We start from the raw sequence: 25247 nt of genomic DNA, 5'->3' as shown, positions 1-25247 counted from the left end.
GTCTCTGTGTGTCTGTCCGTCTCTCTGTCCGTCTCTCTGTCCGTCTCTCTGTCCGTCTCTCTGTCCGTCTCTGTCTCTCTGTCCGTCTCTCTGTCCGTCTCTCTGTCCGTCTCTGTGTCTCTGTCCGTCTCTGTGTGTCTGTCCGTCTCTCTGTCCGTCTCTCTGTCCGTCTCTCTGTCCGTCTCTGTCTCGTCTGTCCGTCTCTCTGTCCGTCTCTCTGTCCGTCTCTGTGTCTCTGTCCGTCTCTGTCTCTCTGTCCGTCTCTCTGTCCGTCTCTGTCTCTCTGTCCGTCTCTGTGTGTCTGTCCGTCTCTCTGTCCGTCTCTCTGTCCGTCTCTCTGTCCGTCTCTCTGTCCGTCTCTGTCTCTCTGTCCGTCTCTGTGTCTCTGTCCGTCTCTCTGTCCGTCTCTCTGTCCGTCTCTCTGTCCGTCTCTCTGTCCGTCTCTGTGTCTCTGTCCGTCTCTCTGTCCGTCTCTGTGTCCGTCTCTCTGTGTGTATGTCCGTCTCTCTGTCCGTCTCTCTGTCCGTCTCTCTGTCCGTCTCTCTGTCCGTCTCTCTGTCCGTCTCTCTGTGTCTGTCCGTCTCTCTGTCCGTCTCTCTGTCCGTCTCTCTGTCCGTCTCTCTGTCTGTCTCTCTGTCCGTCTCTCTGTCTGTCTGTCTGTCTGTCTGTCTCTCTGTCTGTCTCTCTGTCTGTCTGTCTGTCTGTCTGTCTGTCCGTCTCTCTGTCCGTCTCTGTGTGTGTGTTTCTCTCTGTCTGTCTGTCTCTCTGTCTGTCTGTATTGTGTGTCTGAGTTCCTGTCTTCCATCAGTCTAACCCCCCCCCTCCCCCCTCCCCAGGTGAACACCCCCACTAAGACCTATGGGATGGGGAAGGGGCGTGCAGCCGACCTAAAGTACATAGAGGCCTGTGCTCGCCGCATCGTAGAGGTTTCCAACGGTTACAAGATCGTCACGGAGAAGAGCACGGTTCCGGTCCGAGCGGCTGAGAGCATCAGACGGATCTTCGACGCCAACACCAAACCCCACCTCCACCTGCAGGTAGGAGGAGCTACACACCAAACCCCACCTCAACCTGCAGGTAGGAGGAGCTACACACCAAACCCCACCTCCACCTGCAGGTAGGAGGAGCTACACACCAAACCCCACCTCCACCTGCAGGTAGGAGGAGCTACACACCAAACCCCACCTCCACCTGCAGGTAGGAGGAGCTACACACCAAACCCCACCTCCACCTGCAGGTAGGAGGAGCTACACACCAAACCCCACCTCCACCTGCAGGTAGGAGGAGCTACACACCAAACCCCACCTCCACCTGCAGGTAGGAGGAGCTACACACCAAACCCCACCTCCACCTGCAGGTAGGAGGAGCTACACACCAAACCCCACCTCCACCTGCAGGTAGGAGGAGCTACACACCAAACCCCACCTCAACCTGCAGGTAGGAGGAGCTACACACCAAACCCCACCTCCACCTGCAGGTAGGAGGAGCTACACACCAAACCCCACCTCAACCTGCAGGTAGGAGGAGCTACACACCAAACCCCACCTCAACCTGCAGGTAGGAGGAGCTACACACCAAACCCCACCTCAACCTGCAGGTAGGAGGAGCTACACACCCACCAAACCCCACCTCAACCTGCAGGTAGGAGGAGCTACACACACCACCAAACCCCACCTGCAGGTAGGAGGAGCTACACACACCACCAAACCCCACCTCCACCTGCAGGTAGGAGGAGCTACACACACCACCAAACCCCACCTCCACCTGCAGGTAGGAGGAGCTACACACCAAACCCCACCTCCACCTGCAGGTAGGAGGAGCTACACACCAAACCCCACCTCCACCTGCAGGTAGGAGGAGCTACACACCAAACCCCACCTCCACCTGCAGGTAGGAGGAGCTACACACCAAACCCCACCTCCACCTGCAGGTAGGAGGAGCTACACACCAAACCCCACCTCAACCTGCAGGTAGGTGGAGCTACACACACCACCAAACCCCACCTCAATCTGCAGGTAGGAGGAGCTACACACCAAACCCCACCTCAACCTGCAGGTAGGAGGAGCTACACACACCACCAAACCCCACCTCAACCTGCAGGTAGGAGGAGCTACACACACCACCAAACCCAACCTCAACCTGCAGGTAGGAGGAGCTACACACACCACCAAACCCCACCTGCAGGTAGGAGGAGCTACACACACCACCAAACCCCACCTCCACCTGCAGGTAGGAGGAGCTACACACACCACCAAACCCCACCTCCACCTGCAGGTAGGAGGAGCTACACACACCACCAAACCCCACCTCAACCTGCAGGTAGGAGGAGCTACACACACCAACAAACCCCACCTCCACCTGCAGGTAGGAGGAGCTACACACACCACCAAACCCCACCTCAACCTGCAGGTAGGAGGAGCTACACACACCACCAAACCCCACCTCAACCTGCAGGTAGGAGGAGCTACACACACCACCAAACCCCACCTGCAGGTAGGAGGAGCTACACACACCACCAAACCCCACCTCCACCTGCAGGTAGGAGGAGCTACACACCAAACCCCACCTCCACCTGCAGGTAGGAGGAGCTACACACCACCAAACCCCACCTCAACCTGCAGGTAGGAGGAGCTACACACACCACCAAACCCCACCTCCACCTGCAGGTAGGAGGAGCTACACACACCACCAAACCCCACCTCCAACCTGCAGGTAGGAGGAGCTACACACACCACCAAACCCCACCTCAACCTGCAGGTAGGAGGAGCTACACACACCACCAAACCCAACCTGCAGGTAGGAGGAGCTACACACACCACCAAACCCCACCTGCAGGTAGGAGGAGCTACACACACCACCAAACCCAACCTCAACCTGCAGGTAGGAGGAGCTACACACCAAACCCCACCTCCACCTGCAGGTAGGAGGAGCTACACACCAAACCCCACCTCCACCTGCAGGTAGGAGGAGCTACACACCAAACCCCACCTCCACCTGCAGGTAGGAGGAGCTACACACCAAACCCCACCTCCACCTGCAGGTAGGAGGAGCTACACACCAAACCCCACCTCAACCTGCAGGTAGGTGGAGCTACACACACCACCAAACCCCACCTCAACCTGCAGGTAGGAGGAGCTACACACCAAACCCCACCTCAACCTGCAGGTAGGAGGAGCTACACACCAAACCCCACCTCAACCTGCAGGTAGGAGGAGCTACACACACCACCAAACCCCACCTGCAGGTAGGAGGAGCTACACACACCACCAAACCCAACCTCAACCTGCAGGTAGGAGGAGCTACACACACCACCAAACCCCACCTCAACCTGCAGGTAGGAGGAGCTACACACACCACCAAACCCTACCTCAACCTGCAGGTAGGAGGAGCTACACACCAAACCCCACCTCAACCTGCAGGTAGGAGGAGCTACACACACCACCAAGCCCCACCTCAACCTGCAGGTAGGAGGAGCTACACACACCACACAACCCCACCCCAACCTGCAGGTAGGAGGAGCTACACACCAAACCCCACCTCAACCTGCAGGTAGGAGGAGCTACACACACCACCAAACCCCACCTCCACCTGCAGGTAGGAGGAGCTACACACACCACCAAACCCCACCTCCACCTGCAGGTAGGAGGAGCTACACACACCACCAAACCCAACCTGCAGGTAGGAGGAGCTACACACACCACCAAACCCAACCTGCAGGTAGGAGGAGCTACACACCAAACCCCACCTCAACCTGCAGGTAGGAGGAGCTACACACACCACCAAGCCCCACCTCAACCTGCAGGTAGGAGGAGCTACACACACCACACAACCCCACCTCCACCTGCAGGTAGGAGGAGCTACACACACCACCAAACCCCACCTCAACCTGCAGGTAGGAGGAGCTACACACACCACCAAACCCCACCTCAACCTGCAGGTAGGAGGAGCTACACACACCACCAAACCCCACCTCCACCTGCAGGTAGGAGGAGCTACACACACCACCAAACCCCACCTCAACCTGCAGGTAGGAGGAGCTACACACACCACCAAACCCCACCTCCACCTGCAGGTAGGAGGAGCTACACACACCACCAAACCCAACCTCCACCTGCAGGTAGGAGGAGCTACACCACCCAAACCCCACCTCCACCTGCAGGTAGGAGGAGCTACACACACCACCAAACCCCACCTCCAACCTGCAGGTAGGAGGAGCTACACACACCACCAAACCCCACCTCAACCTGCAGGTAGGAGGAGCTACACACCACAACCCCACCTCAACCTGCAGGTAGGAGGAGCTACACACACCACCAAACCCCACCTCAACCTGCAGGTAGGAGGAGCTACACACACCACCAAACCCCACCTCAACCTGCAGGTAGGAGGAGCTACACACACCACCAAACCCCACCTGCAGGTAGGAGGAGCTACACACACCACCAAACCCCACCTGCAGGTAGGAGGAGCTACACACACCACCAAACCCAACCTCAACCTGCAGGTAGGAGGAGCTACACACACAACCAAACCCCACCTCAACCTGCAGGTAGGAGGAGCTACACACACCACCAAACCCCACCTCAACCTGCAGGTAGGAGGAGCTACACACACAACCAAACCCCACCTCAACCTGCAGGTAGGAGGAGCTACACACACCACCAAACTAAACGTGCAGGTAGGTGGAGCAACACACACCACCAAACCCCACCTCAACCTGCAGGTAGGAGGAGCTACACACACCACCAAACCCAACCTCAACCTGCAGGTAGGAGGAGCTACACACACCACCAAACCCAACCTGCAGGTAGGAGGAGCTACACACACCACCAAACCCCACCTCAACCTGCAGGTAGGAGGAGCTACACACACCACCAAGCCCCACCTCAACCTGCAGGTAGGAGGAGCTACACACACCACCAAACCCCACCCCAACCTGCAGGTAGGAGGAGCTACACACACCACCAAACCCCACCTCAACCTGCAGGTAGGAGGAGCTACACACACCACCAAACCCCACCTCAACCTGCAGGTAGGAGGAGCTACACACACCACCAAACCCCACCTCAACCTGCAGGTAGGAGGAGCTACACACACCACCAAACCCCACCTCAACCTGCAGGTAGGAGGAGCTACACACACCACCAAACCCCACCTCTACCTGCAGGTAGGAGGAGCTACACACACCACCAAACCCCACCCTCAACCTGCAGGTAGGAGGAGCTACACACACCACCAAACCCCACCTCAACCTGCAGGTAGGAGGAGCTACACACACCACCAAACCCCACCTGCAGGTAGGAGGAGCTACACACACCACCAAACCCCACCTCAACCTGCAGGTAGGAGGAGCTACACACACCACCAAACCCCACCTCAACCTGCAGGTAGGAGGAGCTACACACACCACCAAACCCAACCTGCAGGTAGGAGGAGCTACACACACCACCAAACCCCACCTCAACCTGCAGGTAGGAGGAGCTACACACACCACCAAACCCCACCTCAACCTGCAGGTAGGAGGAGCTACACACACCACCAAACCCCACCTCAACCTGCAGGTAGGAGGAGCTACACACACCACCAAACCCCACCTCAACCTGCAGGTAGGAGGAGCTACACACACCACCAAACCCCACCTCAACCTGCAGGTAGGAGGAGCTACACACACCACCAAACCCCACCTCAACCTGCAGGTAGGAGGAGCTACACACACCACCAAACCCCACCTCAACCTGCAGGTAGGAGGAGCTACACACACCACCAAACCCCACCTCCACCTGCAGGAAGGAGGAGCTACACACACCACCAACCCCACCCTCAACCTGCAGGTAGGAGGAGCTACACACACCACCAAACCCCAACCTGCAGGTAGGAGGAGCTACACACACACCACCAAACCCCACCTCAACCTGCAGGTAGGAGGAGCTACACACACCACCAAACCCCACCTCAACCTGCAGGTAGGTGGAGCTACACACACCACCAAACCCCACCTCAACCTGCAGGTAGGAGGAGCTACACACACCACCAAACCCCACCTGCAGGTAGGAGGAGCTACACACACCACCAAACCCAACCTCAACCTGCAGGTAGGAGGAGCTACACACACAACCAAACCCCACCTCAACCTGCAGGTAGGAGGAGCTACACACACCACCAAACCCCACCTCAACCTGCAGGTAGGAGGAGCTACACACACCACCAATATTTATATATGTGTGTGTGTGTGTGTGTGTGTGTGTGTGTGTTTATATCTCTGTGTGTGTGTTTATATCTGTGTGTGTGTGTGTGTGTTTATATCTCTGTGTGTGTGTGTGTGTTTATATCTCTCTGTGTGTGTGTGTGTGTGTGTGTGTGTGTTTATATCTCTCTGTGTGTGTGTGTGTGTGTGTGTGTGTGTTTATGTTTATATCTCTCTGTGTGTGTGTGTGTTTATATCTCTGTGTGTGTGTGTGTGTGTGTGTGTGTGTGTGTGTGTGTGTGTGTGTGTGTGTGTGTGTGTGTGTGTGTGTGTGTGTGTGTGTGTGTGTGTGTGTGTGTGTGTGTGTGTGTGTAGGTGCTGTCCAACCCAGAGTTCCTGGCGGAAGGTACGGCGGTACGTGACCTGAAGGAGCCAGACCGCGTCCTGATTGGTGGAGACGAGACGGCGGAAGGTCAGAGGGCGATCAGGGCTCTGTGTGACGTCTACGAACGTTGGGTCCCCAAGACCCGCATCATCACCACCAACACCTGGTCCTCAGAACTCTCCAAACTGGTACGTCTGGGGGGGGGGGGGTCGCTGCCTCTGACTACAGTCTGCTGGGATTAACTGGTACGTCTGGGGGGGGTCGCTGTCTCTCTCTGACTACAGTCTGCTGGGATTAACTGGTACGTCTGGGGGGGGGTCGCTGTCTCTCTCTGACTACAGTCTGCTGGGATTAACTGGTACGTCTGGGGGGGGTCGCTGTCTCTCTCTGACTACAGTCTGCTGGGATTAACTGGTACGTCTGGGGGGGTCGCTGTCTTTCTCTGACTACAGTCTGCTGGGATTAACTGGTACGTCTGGGGGGGGTCGCTGTCTCTCTCTGACTACAGTCTGCTGGGATTAACTGGTACGTCTGGGGGTCGCTGTCTCTCTGACTACAGTCTGCTGGGATTAACTGGTACGTCTGGGGGTCGCTCTCTGACTACAGTCTGCTGGGATTAACTGGTACGTCTGGGGGGGGTCGCTGTCTCTCTCTGACTACAGTCTGCTGGGATTAACTGGTACGTCTGGGGGGGGTCGCTGTCTCTCTCTGACTACAGTCTGCTGGGATTAACTGGTACGTCTGGGGGGGGTCGCTGTCTCTCTCTGACTACAGTCTGCTGGGATTAACTGGTACGTCTGGGGGGGGTCGCTGTCTCTCTCTGACTACAGTCTGCTGGGATTAACTGGTACGTCTGGGGGGGGTCGCTGTCTCTCTCTGACTACAGTCTGCTGGGATTAACTGGTACGTCTGGGGGGGGGTCGCTGTCTCTCTCTGACTACAGTCTGCTGGGATTAACTGGTACGTCTGGGGGGGGTCGCTGTCTCTCTCTGACTACAGTCTGCTGGGATTAACTGGTACGTCTGGGGGGGGGTCGCTGTCTCTCTCTGACTACAGTCTGCTGGGATTAACTGGTACGTCTGGGGGGGGGTCGCTGTCTCTCTCTGACTACAGTCTGCTGGGATTAACTGGTACGTCTGGGGGGGGTCGCTGTCTCTCTCTGACTACAGTCTGCTGGGATTAACTGGTACGTCTGGGGGGGGGGTCGCTGTCTCTCTCTGACTACAGTCTGCTGGGATTAACTGGTACGTCTGGGGGGGGGTCGCTGTCTCTCTCTGACTACAGTCTGCTGGGATTAACTGGTACGTCTGGGGGGGGGTCGCTGTCTCTCTGACTACAGTCTGCTGGGATTAACTGGTACGTCTGGGGGGGGGGTCGCTGTCTCTCTCTGACTACAGTCTGCTGGGATTAACTGGTACGTCTGGGGGGGGGTCGCTGTCTCTCTCTGACTACAGTCTGCTGGGATTAACTGGTACGTCTGGGGGGGGTCGCTGTCTCTCTCTGACTACAGTCTGCTGGGATTAACTGGTACGTCTGGGGGGGGTCGCTGTCTCTCTCTGACTACAGTCTGCTGGGATTAACTGGTACGTCTGGGGGGGGTCGCTGTCTCTCTCTGACTACAGTCTGCTGGGATTAACTGGTACGTCTGGGGGGGGTCGCTGTCTCTCTCTGACTACAGTCTGCTGGGATTAACTGGTACGTCTGGGGGGGGGTCGCTGTCTCTCTCTGACTACAGTCTGCTGGGATTAACTGGTACGTCTGGGGGGGGTCGCTGTCTCTCTCTGACTACAGTCTGCTGGGATTAACTGGTACGTCTGGGGGGGGGTCGCTGTCTCTCTCTGACTACAGTCTGCTGGGATTAACTGGTACGTCTGGGGGGGGTCGCTGTCTCTCTCTGACTACAGTCTGCTGGGATTAACTGGTACGTCTGGGGGGGGGGTCGCTGTCTCTCTCTGACTACAGTCTGCTGGGATTAACTGGTACGTCTGGGGGGGGTCGCTGTCTTTCTCTGACTACAGTCTGCTGGGATTAACTGGTACGTCTGGGGGGGGTCGCTGTCTGACTACAGTCTGCTGGGATTAACTGGTACGTCTGGGGGGGGTCGCTGTCTCTCTCTGACTACAGTCTGCTGGGATTAACTGGTACGTCTGGGGGGGGGTCGCTGTCTCTCTCTGACTACAGTCTGCTGGGATTAACTGGTACGTCTGGGGGGGGTCGCTGTCTCTGACTACAGTCTGCTGGGATTAACTGGTACGTCTGGGGGGGGGTTCGCTGTCTCTCTCTGACTACAGTCTGCTGGGATTAACTGGTACGTCTGGGGGGGGTCGCTGTCTCTCTCTGACTACAGTCTGCTGGGATTAACTGGTACGTCTGGGGGGGGGTCGCTGTCTTTCTCTGACTACAGTGCTGGGATTAACTGGTACGTCTGGGGGGGGGGTCGCTGTCTCTCTGACTACAGTCTGCTGGGATTAACTGGTACGTCTGGGGGGGTCGCTGTCTCTCTCTGACTACAGTCTGCTGGGATTAACTGGTACGTCTGGGGGGGGGGTCGCTGTCTCTCTCTGACTACAGTCTGCTGGGATTAACTGGTACGTCTGGGGGGGGGTCGCTGTCTCTCTCTGACTACAGTCTGCTGGGATTAACTGGTACGTCTGGGGGGGGGGGGTCGCTGTCTCTGACTACAGTCTGCTGGGATTAACTGGTACGTCTGGGGGGGGGGGGGGGTCGCTGTCTCTGACTACAGTCTGCTGGGATTAACTGGTACGTCTGGGGGGGTCGCTGTCTCTGACTACAGTCTGCTGGGATTAACTGGTATGTCTGTGTGTGTGTGTGTGTGTGTGTGTGTGTGTGTGTGTGTGTGTGTCAGGCAGCCAATGCGTTCCTAGCCCAGCGTATCAGCAGCATCAACAGTATCAGTGCTCTGTGTGAGTCAACGGGGGCTGACGTAGAGGAGGTGGCTCTAGCCATCGGCATGGACCAGAGGATAGGCAGCAAGTTCCTGAAGGCCAGCGTGGGTACGTCACACACACACACACACACACACACACACGAGACACACACAGAGAGACACACACACACACACACACACACACTGTTGTACTGCAGTCATAACCCTTAATATCATTTCATCTCTCTCTCTCTCTCTCTCTCTCTCTCTCTCTCTCTCTCTCCCCATCTCTCTCTCTCCCCATCTCTCTCTCTCTCTCTCTCCCCATCTCTCTCTCTCTCCCCCCCTCCCATCTCTCTCTCTCTCCCCCCTCCCATCTCTCTCTCTCTCCCCCCCTCCCATCTCTCTCTCTCTCCCCCCCTCCCATCTCTCTCTCTCTCCCCCATCGCTCTCTCTCTCTCTCTCCCCCATCGCTCTCTCTCTCTCCCTCCCCATCTCTCTCTCTCCTCCCTCCCCATCTCTCTCTCTCTCCCTCCCCCATCTCTCTCTCTCTCCCTCCCCCATCTCTCTCTCTCCCCCCCTCCCCCATCTCTCTCTCTCCCCCATCTCTCTCTCTCTCTCTCTCCCTCCCCCATCTCTCCCCCCTCCCCATCTCTCTCTCTCTCTCCCCCCTCCCCCATCTCTCTCTCTCCCCCATCTCTCTCTCTCTCTCTCCTCCCCCATCTCTCTCTCTCTCTCCCTCCCCATCTCTCTCTCTCTCTCCCTCCCCCATCTCTCTCTCTCCCCCCTCCCCCATCTCTCTCTCTCCCCCCTCCCCCCCATCTCTCCCCCCCTCCCCATCTCTCTCTCACCCCTCCTCCCATCTCTCTCCCTCCCCATCTCTCCCCCCTCCACCAGGGTTTGGTGGTAGTTGTTTCCAGAAGGATGTATTAAACCTGGTGTATCTGTGTGAGGCTCTCAACCTCCCTGAGGTGGCTTCTTACTGGCAACAGGTAGCTACTGCAGACACACACACACACACACACACACACACACACACACACACAGACACACACACACACACACACACACAGACACACAGACACACACACACACACACACACACACACACACACACACACACACACACACACACACACACACAGACCCACCACTGACTGTGGAGAATAGTTGTTCTTACTCGTCATAACCATACCACGTCATAACCTCTCAGTCCACAGTAGTGACCTCTTCACTAAAATATTCTCTGTCCCCTGATTAGTCTCCTCTGGTCTGTTAACATGTTATCTGATATATATATATACTGGCTTTTGATTTTAATGTGTGATTTTATAGTTTAACATGCTGGTTATCTTGACCATATAAAGGGAATTTGAATGTCTTGGAAAGAGCATGATAAAATGTATTATTGGGGATTCGCAGTGTGAACCCCGTTCATTGCTGCTCCCAGCTATATTTATTATTCTTTCATATCCCACATCCTTCCTTTTCTCCCTCTCCCTCCTCCCCCTCCTCCCCCCTCTCCCTCCTCCTCCCCCTCCTCCCCCCTCTCCATCAACCCCCCTCCCCCCTCTCCATCTCCCCCCTCCATCTCCCTCCTCCTCCCACCTCTCCCTCCCTCCTCTCCCTCCACCCTCCTCCTCCCTCTCCCAACCTCTCTCCACCCTCCTCCCCCCTCTCCCCACCCTCCTCCCCCCTCTCCCTCCTCCCTCTCTTCCTCCCTCCCCCCTCTCCCTCTCTCCCCCTCTCCCTCTCTCCCCCCTCTCCCATCTCTCCACCCTTCTCCCACCTCTCCCTCCTCTCCCACCTCTCCCTCCTCTCCCACCTCTCCCTCTCCTCCCACCTCTCCCTCCTCTCCCACCTCTCCCTCTCCTCCCACCTCTCCCCCCTCCCTCCTCCCACCTCTCCCTCTCCCCCTCCTCCCACCTCTCCCTCTCCTCCCACCTCTCCCTCTCTCCCCTCCCTCCTCCCACCTCTCCCCCTCCCTCCTCCCACCTCTCCCTCCTCCCCCTCCCACCTCTCCCTCCTCCCCCCTCCCACCTCTCCCTCCTCCTCCCCCTCTCCCTCTCCCCACTCCCTCCTCCCTCCTCCTCTCCCCCTCTCCCTCCTCCTCCCTCCTCCCCCTCTCCCTCCTCCCCCTCTCCCTCCTCCACCCTCCTCCTCTCCCTCCTCCCCCTCTCTCCCTCCTCTCCCTCCTCTCCTCTCCCCCCCTCCTCTCCTCCCTCCGCCCCCCTCCTCTCCTCCTCCCTCCTCCCTCTCTCCACCCTCTCCTCCTCCCTCCTCCCTCTCTCCACCCTCCTCCTCTCCCTCTCCCTCCTCCCTCTCTCCCTCCTCTCCCTCCTCTCCTCTCCCCCTCCTCTCCTCCCTCCTCCCCCCTCCTCTCCTCCTCCCTCCTCCCTCTCTCCACCCTCTCCTCCTCCCTCCTCCCTCTCTCCACCCTCCTCCTCTCCCTCTCCCTCCTCTCCCCCTCCTCCCCCCTCCTCTCCTCCTCCCTCCTCCCTCTCTCCACCCTCTCCTCCTCCCTCCTCCCTCTCTCCACCCTCCTCCTCTCCCTCTCCCTCCTCTCCCTCCTCCTCCCCCTCTCCCTCCCCCCTCTCTCCAGGTGATTGATATGAATGAGTACCAGCGGAGGAGGTTTGCATGTCGTATCATTGACTGTCTGTTTAACACAGTGACGGGGAAGAAGATCGCTCTGCTGGGATTCTCCTTTAAGAAAGACACTGGAGACACCAGGTATCTGTTTTCTATCTTCTATTCTTCTCCTCTCTCCTCCTCCTTCCCTCTCTCCTCGTTCCCTCTCTCCTCGTTCCCTCTCTCCTCTCCTCCTCCTTCCCTCTCTCCTCTCCTCCTCCTTCCCTCTCTCCTCTTCCTCTCCTCGTTCCCTCTCTCCTTGTTCCCTCTCTCCTTGTTCCCTCTCTCCTCTCCTTCTCGTTCCCTCTCTCCTTCTCGTTCCCTCTCCTCCTCGTTCCCTCTCTCCTCTCCTTCTCGTTCCCTCTCTCCTCGTTCCCTCTCTCCTCCTCCTTCCCTCTCTCCTCTCCTCCTTCTTTCCTCTCCTCGTTCCCTCTCCTCCTCGTTCCCTCTCTCCTCTCCTTCTCGTTCCCTCTCTCTTCTCGTTCCCTCTCCTCCTCGTTCCCTCTCTCCTCTCCTCCTTGTTCCCTCTCTCCTCTTCTCTTTTTGAAACATAAATTCTGTCTTTCTCTCGCTCTGTCTCTCTCAATTCAATTCAAAGTCTTTATTGTCATGGGAAACATATGTTAACATGGCCAAAGCAAGTGAAATAGATGATAAACAAAAGTGATATAAACAATAAAAATGAACAGTAAACATTTAACATACAGAAGTTTCAAAAGAATAAAGACATTACAAATGTCATATTATGTCTATATTCAGTGTTGTAACGACGTGCAAATAGTGAAAGTACAAAAGGGAAAATAAATAAACATAAATATAGGTTGTATTTACAATGGTGTTTGTTCTTCACTGGTTGCCCTTTTCTTGTGGCAACAGGTCACAAATCTTGCTGCTGTGATGGCACACTGTGGTATTTCACCCAGTAGATATGGGAGTTTATCAAAACCGGGCTTGTTTTCTAATTCTTTGTGGATCTGAGGGAAATATGTCTCTCTAATATGGTCATACATTGGGCAGGAGGTTAGGAAGTGCAGCTCAGTTTCCACCTCCTTTTGTGGGCAGTGTGCACATAGCCTGTCTTCTCTTGAGAGCCATGTCTGCCTACGGCGACCTTTCTCAATAGCAAGGCTATGCTCACTGAGTCTGTACATAGTCAAAGCTTTCCTTAAGTTTGGGTCAGTCACAGTGGTCAGGTATTCTGCCACTGTGTACTCTCTGTTTAGGGCCAAATAGCATTCTAGTTTGCTCTGTTTTTTTGTTAATTCCTTCCAATGTGTCAAGTAATTATCTTTTTGTTTTCTCATGATTTGGTTGGGTCTAATTGTGCTGTTGTCCTGGGGCTCTGTGGGGTGTGTTTGTGTTTGTGAACAGAGCCCCAGGACCAGCTTGCTTAGGGGACTCTTCTCCAGGTTCATCTCTCTGTGGGTGATGGCTTTATTATGGAAGGTTTGGGAATCGCTTCCTTTTAGGTGGTTGTAGAATTTAACGGCTCTTTTCTGGATTTTGATAATTAGTGGGTTTCGGCCTAATTCTGCTCTGCATGCATTATTTGGTGTTCTACGTTGTACACGGAGGATATTTTTGCAGAATTCTGCATGCAGAGTCTCAATTTGGTGTTTGTCCCATTTTGTGAAATCTTGGTTGGTGAGCGGACCCCAGACCTCACAACCATAAAGGGAAATGGGCTCTATGACTGATTCAAGTATTTTTAGCCAGATCCTAATTGGTATGTTGAATTTTATGTTCCTTTTGATGGCATAGAAGGCCCTTCTTGCCTTGTCTCTCAAATCGTTCACAGCTTTGTGGAAGTTACCTGTGGCGCTGATGTTTAGGCCGAGGTATGTATCGTTTTTTGTGTGCTCTAGGGCAACGGTGTCTAGATAGAAATTGTATTTGTGGTCCTGGCGACTGGACCTTTTTTGGAACACCATTATTTTGGTCTTACTGAGATTTACTGTCAGGGCCCAGGTCTGGCAGAATCTGTGCAGAAGATCTAGGTGCTGCTTTAGGCCCTCCTTGGTTGGTGACAGAAGCACCAGATCATCAGCAAACAGTAGACATTTGACTTCGGATTCTAGTAGGGTGAGACCGGGTGCTGCAGACTGTTCTAGTGCCCTCGCCAATTCGTTGATATATATGTTGAAGAGGGTGGGGCTTAAGCTGCATCCCTGTCTCACCCCACGGCCCTGTGGGAAGAAATGTGTGTTCTTTGACAATTTTAACATCACACTTGTTGTTTGTGTACATGGACTTTATAATGTCGTATGTTTTACCTCCAACACCACTTTCCATTCATTTGTATAGTAGACCCTCATGCCAAATTGAGTCGAAAGCTTTTTTGAAATCAACAAAGCATGAGAAGACTTTGCCTTTGTTTTGGTTTGTTTGTTAATTAGGGTGTTCAGGGTGAATACGTGGTCTGTCGTACGATATTTTGGTAAAAAGACAATTTGACATTTGCTCAGTACATTGTTTTCCCTGAGGAAATGTACAAGTCTGCCGTTAATGATAATGCAGAGGATTTTCCCAAGGTTGCTGTTGATGCATATCCCACGGTAGTTATTGGGGTTAAATTTGTCTCTCTCCTCTCTGTCTCCTCTTTCTCTGTATAGTGTGTCAGGTTAATCAGTGTGTGTAGGGGTAAAGGGTATTGCCTGTCTCTCTCTCCTCAGTCTCTGTCTCCTCTCTCTCTCTGTCCTCAGTCTCTGTCTCCTCTCTCTCTCTCTCTCTGCCTCTCTCTCTCTGTCTCCTCTCTCTCTGTCTCTCTCTCTCTCTCTCTCTCTGTCTCCTCTTTCTCTGTCTCTCGCTGTGTCTCCTCTCTCTCTGTCTCTCCTCCTCTGTCTGTCTGTCTGTCTGGTCTCTGGTGTGTGTCAGGGGTAAAGTGCCTGTCTTGGAACCTTGACCTGATATATTCATATAGAACACATATTCACCCCCCCCCCCCCCCGAGTTAATCATTCATATTATGGGGCGGCAGGTAGCTTAGCGATTTTAAGATTGTTGGGCCAGTGCTGAAAGGTCGCTGGTTCGAATCTTCCAGTCGACTAGGTGAAAAGATCGGTCTGTGCCCTTGAGCAGGGCATTTAACCTAAATGTCTCCTGTAAGTCTCTCTGGATCAGAGTGCCTGCTAAATAACTGAAATGTGTGTGTGTGTCTTTCAGGGAGTCTTCTAGTATCTATATATCTAAGTACCTGATGGACGAGGGAGCCAAGCTCCACATCTACGACCCTAAAGTCCTGAAGGAACAGATCATTCTGGACCTCTCTCAACCACACATCTCTGAAGACCCTCACAGAGGTAGAGGAGGGAGGGGGGAAGGGAGGGTCTGTCTGCCTGTCTGCCTGCCTGTCTGTCTGCCTGTCTGTCTGTGCCTGTCTGCCTGTCTGCCTGTCTGCCTGCCTGCCTGTCTGTCTGCCTGTCTGTCTGTCTGTCTGCCTGTCTGCCTGTCTGCCTGCCTGCCTGTCTCCTCTACGAGTCGTGCATTAGTTTCCACAGAATAGCACTCGTTGATTATCCCTTACACATGTATAACTGTAACTCTGTTGTGTGTCTGTGTATTGTAGTGTCTGTGTAACGGTGTATCTGTGTATTGTAGTGTCTGTGTAACGGTGTATCTGTGTATTGTAGTGTCTGTGTAACGGTGTATCTGTGTATTGTAGTGTCTGTGTATCTGTGTATTGTAGTGTCTGTGTAACGGTGTATCTGTGTATTGTAGTGTCTGTGTAACGGTGTATCTGTGTATTGTAGTGTCTGTGTAACGGTGTATCTGTGTATTGTAGTGTCTGTGTAACGGTGTATCTGTGTATTGTAGTGTCTGTGTAACGGTGTATCTGTGTATTGTAGTGTCTGTGTAACGGTGTATCTGTGTATTGTAGTGTCTGTGTAACGGTGTATCTGTGTATTGTAGTGTCTGTGTAACGGTGTATCTGTGTATTGTAGTGTCTATGTAACGGTGTATCTGTGTATTGTAGTGTCTATGTAACGGTGTATCTGTGTATTGTAGTGTCTATGTAACGGTGTATCTGTGTATTGTAGTGTCTGTGTATCTGTGTATTGTAGTGTCTGTGTAACGGTGTATCTGTGTATTGTAGTGTCTATGTAACGGTGTATCTGTGTATTGTAGTGTCTGTGTAACGGTGTATCTGTGTATTGTAGTGTCTATGTAACGGTGTATCTGTGTATTGTAGTGTCTATGTAACGGTGTATCTGTGTATTGTAGTGTCTATGTAACGGTGTATCTGTGTATTGTAGTGTCTATGTAACGGTGTATCTGTGTATTGTAGTGTCTGTGTATCTGTGTATTGTAGTGTCTGTGTAACGGTGTATCTGTGTATTGTAGTGTCTATGTAACGGTGTATCTGTGTATTGTAGTGTCTGTGTAACGGTGTATCTGTGTATTGTAGTGTCTGTGTAACGGTGTATCTGTGTATTGTAGTGTCTATGTAACGGTGTATCTGTGTAGTGTAGTGTCTGTGTAACGGTGTATCTGTGTATTGTAGTGTCTGTGTAACGGTGTATCTGTGTATTGTAGTGTCTATGTAACGGTGTATCTGTGTATTGTAGTGTCTATGTAACGGTGTATCTGTGTATTGTAGTGTCTGTGTAACGGTGTATCTGTGTATTGTAGTGTCTATGTAACGGTGTATCTGTGTATTGTTGTATCTGTGTATTGTAGTGTCTATGTAACGGTGTATCTGTGTATTGTAGTGTCTATGTAACGGTGTATCTGTGTAGTGTAGTGTCTGTGTAACGGTGTATCTGTGTATTGTAGTGTCTGTGTAACGGTGTATCTGTGTATTGTAGTGTCTATGTAACGGTGTATCTGTGTATTGTAGTGTCTATGTAACGGTGTATCTGTGTATTGTAGTGTCTATGTAACGGTGTATCTGTGTATTGTTGTATCTGTGTATTGTAGTGTCTATGTAACGGTGTATCTGTGTATTGTAGTGTCTATGTAACGGTGTATCTGTGTAGTGTAGTGTCTGTGTAACGGTGTATCTGTGTATTGTAGTGTCTATGTAACGGTGTATCTGTGTATTGTAGTGTCTATGTAACGGTGTGTCTGTGTATTGTAGTGTCTATGTAACGGTGTATCTGTGTATTGTAGTGTCTATGTAACGGTGTATCTGTGTATTGTAGTGTCTATGTAACGGTGTATCTGTGTATTGTAGTGTCTGTGTAACGGTGTATCTGTGTATTGTAGTGTCTGTGTATCTGTGTATTGTAGTGTCTGTGTAACGGTGTATCTGTGTATTGTAGTGTCTATGTAACGGTGTATCTGTGTATTGTAGTGTCTATGTAACGGTGTATCTGTGTATTGTAGTGTCTATGTAACGGTGTATCTGTGTATTGTAGTGTCTGTGTAACGGTGTATCTGTGTATTGTAGTGTCTGTGTATCTGTGTATTGTAGTGTCTGTGTAACGGTGTATCTGTGTATTGTAGTGTCTATGTAACGGTGTATCTGTGTATTGTAGTGTCTATGTAACGGTGTATCTGTGTATTGTAGTGTCTGTGTAACGGTGTATCTGTGTAGTGTCTGTGTATCTGTGTATTGTAGTGTCTGTGTATCTGTGTATCTGTGTATTGTAGTGTCTGTGTATCTGTGTATTGTAGTGTCTATGTAACGGTGTATCTGTGTATTGTAGTGTCTATGTAACGGTGTATCTGTGTATTGTAGTGTCTATGTAACGGTGTATCTGTGTATTGTAGTGTCTGTGTAACGGTGTATTGTAGTGTCTGTGTAACGGTGTATCTGTGTATTGTAGTGTCTGTGTAACGGTGTATCTGTGTATTGTAGTGTCTGTGTAACATTGTATCTGTGTATTGTAGTGTCTATGTAACGGTGTATCTGTGTATTGTAGTGTCTGTGTAACGGTGTATCTGTGTATTGTAGTGTCTGTGTAACGTTGTATCTGTGTATTGTAGTGTCTGTGTAACGGTGTATCTGTGTATTGTAGTGTCTGTGTATCTGTGTATTGTAGTGTCTATGTAACGGTGTATCTGTGTATTGTAGTGTCTGTGTAACGGTGTATTGTAGTGTCTGTGTAACGGTGTATCTGTGTATTGTAGTGTCTGTGTAACGGTGTATCTGTGTATTGTAGTGTCTGTGTAACATTGTATCTGTGTATTGTAGTGTCTGTGTAACGGTGTATCTGTGTATTGTAGTGTCTGTGTAACGGTGTATCTGTGTATTGTAGTGTCTGTGTAACGTTGTATCTGTGTATTGTAGTGTCTGTGTAACGGTGTATCTGTGTATTGTAGTGTCTGTGTATCTGTGTATTGTAGTGTCTATGTAACGGTGTATCTGTGTATTGTAGTGTCTGTGTAACGGTGTATCTGTGTATTGTAGTGTCTGTGTATCTGTGTATTGTAGTGTCTGTGTAACGTTGTATCTGTGTATTGTAGTGTCTATGTAACGGTGTATCTGTGTATTGTAGTGTCTATGTAACGGTGTATCTGTGTATTGTAGTGTCTGTGTAACGGTGTATCTGTGTATTGTAGTGTCTATGTAACGGTGTATCTGTGTATTGTAGTGTCTGTGTAACGGTGTATCTGTGTATTGTAGTGTCTATGTAACGGTGTATCTGTGTATTGTGGTGTCTGTGTAACGGTGTATCTGTGTATTGTAGTGTCTATGTAACGGTGTATCTGTGTATTGTAGTGTCTGTGTAACATTGTATCTGTGTATTGTAGTGTCTGTGTATCTGTGTATTGTAGTGTCTATGTAACGGTGTATCTGTGTATTGTAGTGTCTGTGTAACGTTGTATCTGTGTATTGTAGTGTCTGTGTAACGGTGTATCTGTGTATTGTAGTGTCTGTGTAACGGTGTATCTGTGTATTGTAGTGTCTATGTATCTGTGTATTGTAGTGTCTGTGTAACGGTGTATCTGTGTATTGTAGTGTCTGTGTAACGGTGTATCTGTGTATTGTAGTGTCTGAGCTGGTCACAGTGTCAGTGGACCCCTACCAGGCCTGTCAAGGGGCTCACGCTCTGGTCGTCTGCACCGAGTGGGACATGTTCAAGGTGAGAGACACACACACACACACACACACACACACACACACACACACACACACACACACACACACACACACTGCTCCAATCCTATAAACACCTAACATCAACTGTGTGTGTGTGTGTGTGTGTGTGTGTGTGTGTAGGAGCTGGACTATGAGAGGATCTACGACCACATGTTGAAGCCAGCGTTTCTGTTTGACGGCCGTCGCCTGTTGGACCAACTGCACCCCCGCCTGCAGAACATTGGCTTCCAGGTACACACACACACACACACACACACACACACACACACACACACACACACTCTCACCGCCTGGTTTCACAGCGCTGGAAGTGGTATGGCAGGAGCAGTGAAAACAGCCGGTGGGTTTTAATTGGCTGATCTCTCAGTCCGTCACCAGCTGGCCGAACCGTTAGACCCTCCCTCTACATGGTGGACTTCAAAGCGCCAGTGATTTTAAACAAGGAAGTGATGTTAAACTAGGAAGTGATGTTAAACAAGGAAGTGATTTAGGAAAATTGTAAAGTACGTATCTTATAAATTCACATATAAACTTTATTTTGCCTGAACTCAGAATCAATTGGGTTTCCCCCAAAAAATAATATGGTTAATGAGATAATCTATTTTGATTGGCCATTTTCACCATTTTTTCCAAAGTCCTTTATTAAACAACGGTCTCAGGCTCTGTCTCTCCCGCCTCCATTTTAGAGCCACGCCTCATAGTCGTGTGATTCGCTCAGTATTTTTAATTGATTAGCATGTTACTCAGTAAATCCCTCCCCCTTCTAAGTTCCAGACAGACCCACACTGTTACCAGGCTCTATGCCCCCCAGCAAGTCAAGCCTGTGGGGACGAGGTTACCTCCGTACCCAGTAAAACTGTGTTCTCACTACTAGAACCAGACTGCATCTCTTCTCTGTTTCCTGCAGATCGAAACCATCGGTAAGAAGGTAACGACATCTCGTATTCCCTACACACCCACGGCCGGAGTCCCTCGTATCAGCATCAACCCTGAACCCCCGACCAAGAAGACCAAAGTCTGACACACCCCTCAGCATCAACCCTGAACCCCCGACCAAGAAGACCAAAGTCTGACACACACCCCTCAGAATCAACCCTGAACCCCCGACCAGGAAGACCAAAGTCTGACACACCTCAGCATCAACCCTGAACCCCCGACCAGGAAGACCAAAGTCTGAGACACCCCTCAGCATCAACCCTGAAACCCTGACCAAGAAGACCAAAGTCTGACACACCTCAGCATCAACCCTGAACCCCCGACCAGGAAGACCAAAGTCTGAGACACCCCTCAGCATCAACCCTGAACCCCCGACCAAGAAGACCAAAGTCTGAGACACCCCTCAGCATCAACCCTGAACCCCCGACCAAGAAGACCAAAGTCTGACACACCTCAGCATCAACCCTGAACCCCCGACCAGGAAGACCAAAGTCTGAGACACCCCTCAGCATCAACCCTGAACCCTTGACCAAGAAGACCAAAGTCTGACACACCCCTCAGCATCAACCCTGAACCACCGACCAAGAAGACCAAAGTCTGACACACCCCTCAGCATCAACCCTGAACCACCGACCAAGAAGACCAAAGTCTGACACACCCCTCAGCATCAACCCTGAACCACCGACCAAGAAGACCAAAGTCTGACACACCCCTCAGCATCAACCCTGAACCACCGACCAAGAAGACCAAAGTCTGACACACCCCAGCATCAACCCTGAACCACCGACCAAGAAGACCAAAGTCTGACACACCCCTCAGCATCAACCCTGAACCACCGACCAAGAAGACCAAAGTCTGACACACCCCTCAGCATCAACCCTGAACCACCGACCAGGAAGACCAAAGTCTGACACACACCCCTTAGCATCAACCCTGAACCCCCGACCAGGAAGACCAAAGTCTGACACCCCCCCTTAGCATCAACCCTGAACCCCCGACCAGGAAGACCAAAGTCTGACACCCCCCCCTCAGAATCAACCCTGAACCCCTGACCAGGAAGACCAAAGTCTGACACACACCCCTTAGCATCAACCCTGAACCCCCGACCAGGAAGACCAAAGTCTGACACACCCCTCAGAATCAAAACTCTACCTCCTGTCTATCTAGTCTTCCTCTACGAGGACAATCATTGATAATCAATACGTTTTGATGCTGTCGATCGTTGTCAATACTTCAACGGTTTTATCTCCTGTTATATCTACCCAATCACGTTAATACTGTATCTAATTTCCTGTTATAACTGGCCAATCACATTAATACTGCCTCTCATTTCCTGTTATAACTGGCCAATCACGTTAATACTGCCTCTCATTTCCTGTTATAACTGGCCAATCACGTTAATACTGCCTCTCATTTCCTGTTATAACTGGCCAATCACGTTAATACTGCCTCTCATTTCCTGTTATAACTGGCCAATCACGTTAATACTGCCTCTCATTTCCTGTTATAACTGGCCAATCACGTTAATACTGTCTCTCATTTCCTGTTATAACTGGCCAATCACGTTAATACTGCCTCTCATTTCCTGTTATAACTGGCCAATCACATTAATACTGCCTCTCATTTCCTGTTATAACTGGCCAATCACATTAATACTGTCTCTCATTTCCTGTTATAACTGGCCAATCACATTAATACTGTCTCTCATTTCCTGTTATAACTGGCCAATCACGTTAATACTGTCTCTCATTTCCTGTTATAACTGGCCAATCACGTTAATACTGCCTCTCATTTCCTGTTATAACTGGCCAATCACATTAATACTGCCTCTCATTTCCTGTTATAACTGGCCAATCACATTAATACTGTCTCTCATTTCCTGTTATAACTGGCCAATCACATTAATACTGTCTCTCATTTCCTGTTATAACTGGCCAATCACGTTAATACTGTCTCTCATTTCCTGTTATAACTGGCCAATCACATTAATACTGCCTCTTCCTGTTATAACTGGCCAATCACATTAATACTGCCTCTTCCTGTTATAACTGGCCAATCACATTAATACTGTATATCATTTCCTGTTGTAACTGTCATCACTGGTTCCGATTTTATACAGACAGAAATAGTGTGAGTCTTAAACAACGTCCCCTTTCCCTTTCGTGGTGCTCTCCTGCTCCAACATACTGCACTATATAAAGGGTGTCATTTCAGATTGAATAGATTCTTCAAATCCTTTCATTTCATGCCTTTTTTATAGACTAGTGATGTCATCAACATGCGACTTAAATAAAACAAGATGTGAACTGTCACCACAAGACTCAATGCTTTGTTACTGCTTCAGGTATTAGTGTGCAACCTATAATTATATCATATTTCCCTATGGGTCTTGGTCAAAAGTAGTGCACTATATATTCCGAGTCTTGGTCAAAAGTAGTGCACTATATATACAGAGTAGGGACCAGGGAGCCGTTTGGGACGTCCCCAGACTAGATAGGGGTCCTTAACCACATACCTAAAGTCAGTGGAGGGGGTAGAAATACTCCAAACTTACCTTAGATCCGTGTCTCGGTGCAACTACACATAGTGCACTACTTTTGATTAAGACCCCATAGGGAATAGGGTGCACTACATTTGATTAAGAGCCCATAGGGAATAGGGTGCACTACATTTGATTAAGACCCCATAGGGAATAGGGTGCACTACTTTTGACTAAGACCCAATAGGGAATAGGGTGCACTACATTTGACTAAGACCCCATAGGGAATAGGGTGCACTACATTTGACTAAGACCCCATAGGGAATAGGGTGCACTACTTTTGACTAAGACCCCATAGGGAATAGGGTGCACTACATTTGACTAAGACCCCATAGGGAATAGGGTGCACTACATTTGATTAAGACCCCATAGGGAATAGGGTGCACTACATTTGACTAAGACCCCATAGGGAATAGGGTGCACTACATTTGACTAAGACCCCATAGGGAATAGGGTGCACTACATTTGACTAAGACCCCATAGGGAATAGGGTGCACTACATTTGACTAAGACCCCATAGGGAATAGGGTGCACTACATTTGACTAAGACCCCATAGGGAATAGGGTGCCATTAAGGATACATCCGTAGAATTAGTATGAATCATTCTTACTCTTTACCATCCTTACTGTCGAGAGGTGAGGTTTCTACAGTAATATTACTGTAGGGAGGTGAGGTTTCTACAGTAATATTACTGTTGGGAGGTGAGGTTTCTACAGTAATATTACTGTAGGGAGGTGAGGTTTCTACAGTAATATTACTGTAGGGAGGTGAGGTGAGGTTTCTACAATAATATTACTGTAGGGAGGTGAGGTGAGGTTTCTACAGTAATATTACTGTTGGGAGGTGAGGTTTCTACAGTAATATTACTGTAGGGAGGTGATGTTTCTACAGCAATATTACTGTTGGGAGGTGGGGTTTCTACAGTAATATTACTGTAGGGAGGTGAGGTTTCTACAGTAATATTACTGTAGGGAGATGAGGTGAGGTTTCTACAGTAATATTACTGTTGGGAGGTGAGGTTTCTACAGTAATATTACTGTAGGGAGGTGAGGTTTCTACAGTAATATTACTGTTGGGAGGTGAGGTTTCTACAGTATTATTACTGTAGGGAGGTGATGTTTCTACAGTAATATTACTGACGAGAGGGTAGGTTTCTACAGTAATATTACTGTTGGGAGGTGAGGTTTCTACAGTAATATTACTGTAGGGAGGGGAGGTTTCTACAGTAATATTACTGTTGGGAGGTGAGGTTTCTACAGTAATATTACTGTAGGGAGGGGAGGTTTCTACAGTAATATTACTGTTGGGAGGTGAGGTTTCTACAGTAATATTACTGTTGGGAGGTGAGGTTTCTACAGTAATATTACTGACGAGGGGAGGTTTCTACAATAATATTACTGTTGGGAGGGGAGGTTTCTACAGTAATATTACTGTAGGGAGGTGAGGTTTCTACAGTAATATTACTGTAGGGAGGTGAGGTTTCTACAGTAACTTTACTGTTGGGAGGTGAGATTTCTACAGTAATATTACTGTTGGGAGGTGAGGTCTCTACAGTAATATTACTGACGAGGGGAGGTTTCTACAGTAATATTACTGTAGGGAGGGGAGGTTTCTACAGTAATATTACTGTTGGGATGAGAGGTTTCTACAGTAATATTACTGTTGGGAGGTGAGGTTTCTACAGTAATATTACTGGCGAGAGGGGAGGTTTCTACAGTAATATTACTGTAGGGAGGGGAGGTTTCTACAGTAATATTACTGTTGGGAGGTGAGGTCTCTACAGTAATATTACTGACGAGGGGAGGTTTCTACAGTAATATTACTGTAGGGAGGGGAGGTTTCTACAGTAATATTACTGTTGGGATGAGAGGTTTCTACAGTAATATTACTGTAGGGAGGTGAGGTTTCTACAGTAATATTACTGACGAGAGGGGAGGTTTCTACAGTAATATTACTGACGAGGGGAGGTTTCTACAGTAATATTACTGTAGGGAGGGGAGGGTTCTACAGTAATATTACTGTTGGGATGAGAGGTTTCTACAGTAATATTACTGTAGGGAGGGGAGGGTTCTACAGTAATATTACTGTTGGGATGAGAGGTTTCTACAGTAATATTAGTGGACATAGGTTCTCTCTCAAATGTTTCCTTATCTAGTGTACTAGTCCCCCAAATGGTTCCTTATTCCCTATCTAGTGCACTATGGGTCCTAGTCCCCCAAATGGTTCCTTATTCCCTATCTAGTGCACTATGGGCCCTAGTCCCACCAAATGGTTCCTTATTCCCTATCTAGTGCACTATGGGTCCTAGTCCCCCAAATGGTTCCTTATTCCCTATCTAGTGCACTATGGGTCCTAGTCCCCCAAATGGTTCCTTATTCCCTATCTAGTGCACTATGGGTCCTAGTCCCCCAAATGGTTCCTTATTCCCTATCTAGTGCACTATGGGTACTAGTCCCCCAAATGGTTCCTTATTCCCTATCTAGTGCACTATGGGCCCTAGTCCCTTATTCCCTATCTAGTGCACTATGGGCCCTAGTCCCCCAAATGGTTCCTTATTCCCTATCTAGTGCACTATGGGCCCTAGTCCCTTATTCCCTATCTAGTGCACTATGGGTACTAGTCCCCCAAATGGTTCCTTA

At 50.3% G+C, this 25247-nt stretch overlaps 1 protein-coding gene across 2 annotated transcripts in view; it reads left to right on the top strand.

Moving 5' to 3' along the window:
• The window catches only part of ugdh (UDP-glucose 6-dehydrogenase), a 49285-nt gene extending 26905 nt beyond the window's left edge, over positions 1-22380 (top strand). The window contains exons 1-9 of one of the 2 annotated variants that reach the window (XM_071408413.1): positions 830-1037; positions 6560-6757; positions 9436-9583; positions 10354-10448; positions 12059-12189; positions 15250-15386; positions 19024-19115; positions 19253-19363; positions 20040-22380. In XM_071408413.1, coding sequence (XP_071264514.1) covers positions 864-1037; positions 6560-6757; positions 9436-9583; positions 10354-10448; positions 12059-12189; positions 15250-15386; positions 19024-19115; positions 19253-19363; positions 20040-20153 — 1200 coding nt within the window. In that variant the 5' untranslated portion in view covers positions 830-863 and the 3' untranslated portion in view covers positions 20154-22380. Of the gene's footprint in view, positions 1-829; positions 1038-6559; positions 6758-9435; positions 9584-10353; positions 10449-12058; positions 12190-15249; positions 15387-19023; positions 19116-19252; positions 19364-20039 lie in introns of those variants that run through there. The other variant, XM_071408414.1, reaches the window with a different exon arrangement.
• The last annotated feature ends 2867 nt before the right edge of the window (positions 22381-25247 follow it).

This window comes from Salvelinus alpinus, chromosome 6, assembly GCF_045679555.1.
Source record: "Salvelinus alpinus chromosome 6, SLU_Salpinus.1, whole genome shotgun sequence".
Classification (NCBI taxonomy): Eukaryota; Metazoa; Chordata; class Actinopteri; order Salmoniformes; family Salmonidae; genus Salvelinus; species Salvelinus alpinus.
The sequence above is the reverse complement of the archived record's forward strand: the minus strand, read 5'-3'. Positions and strand labels throughout refer to the sequence as shown.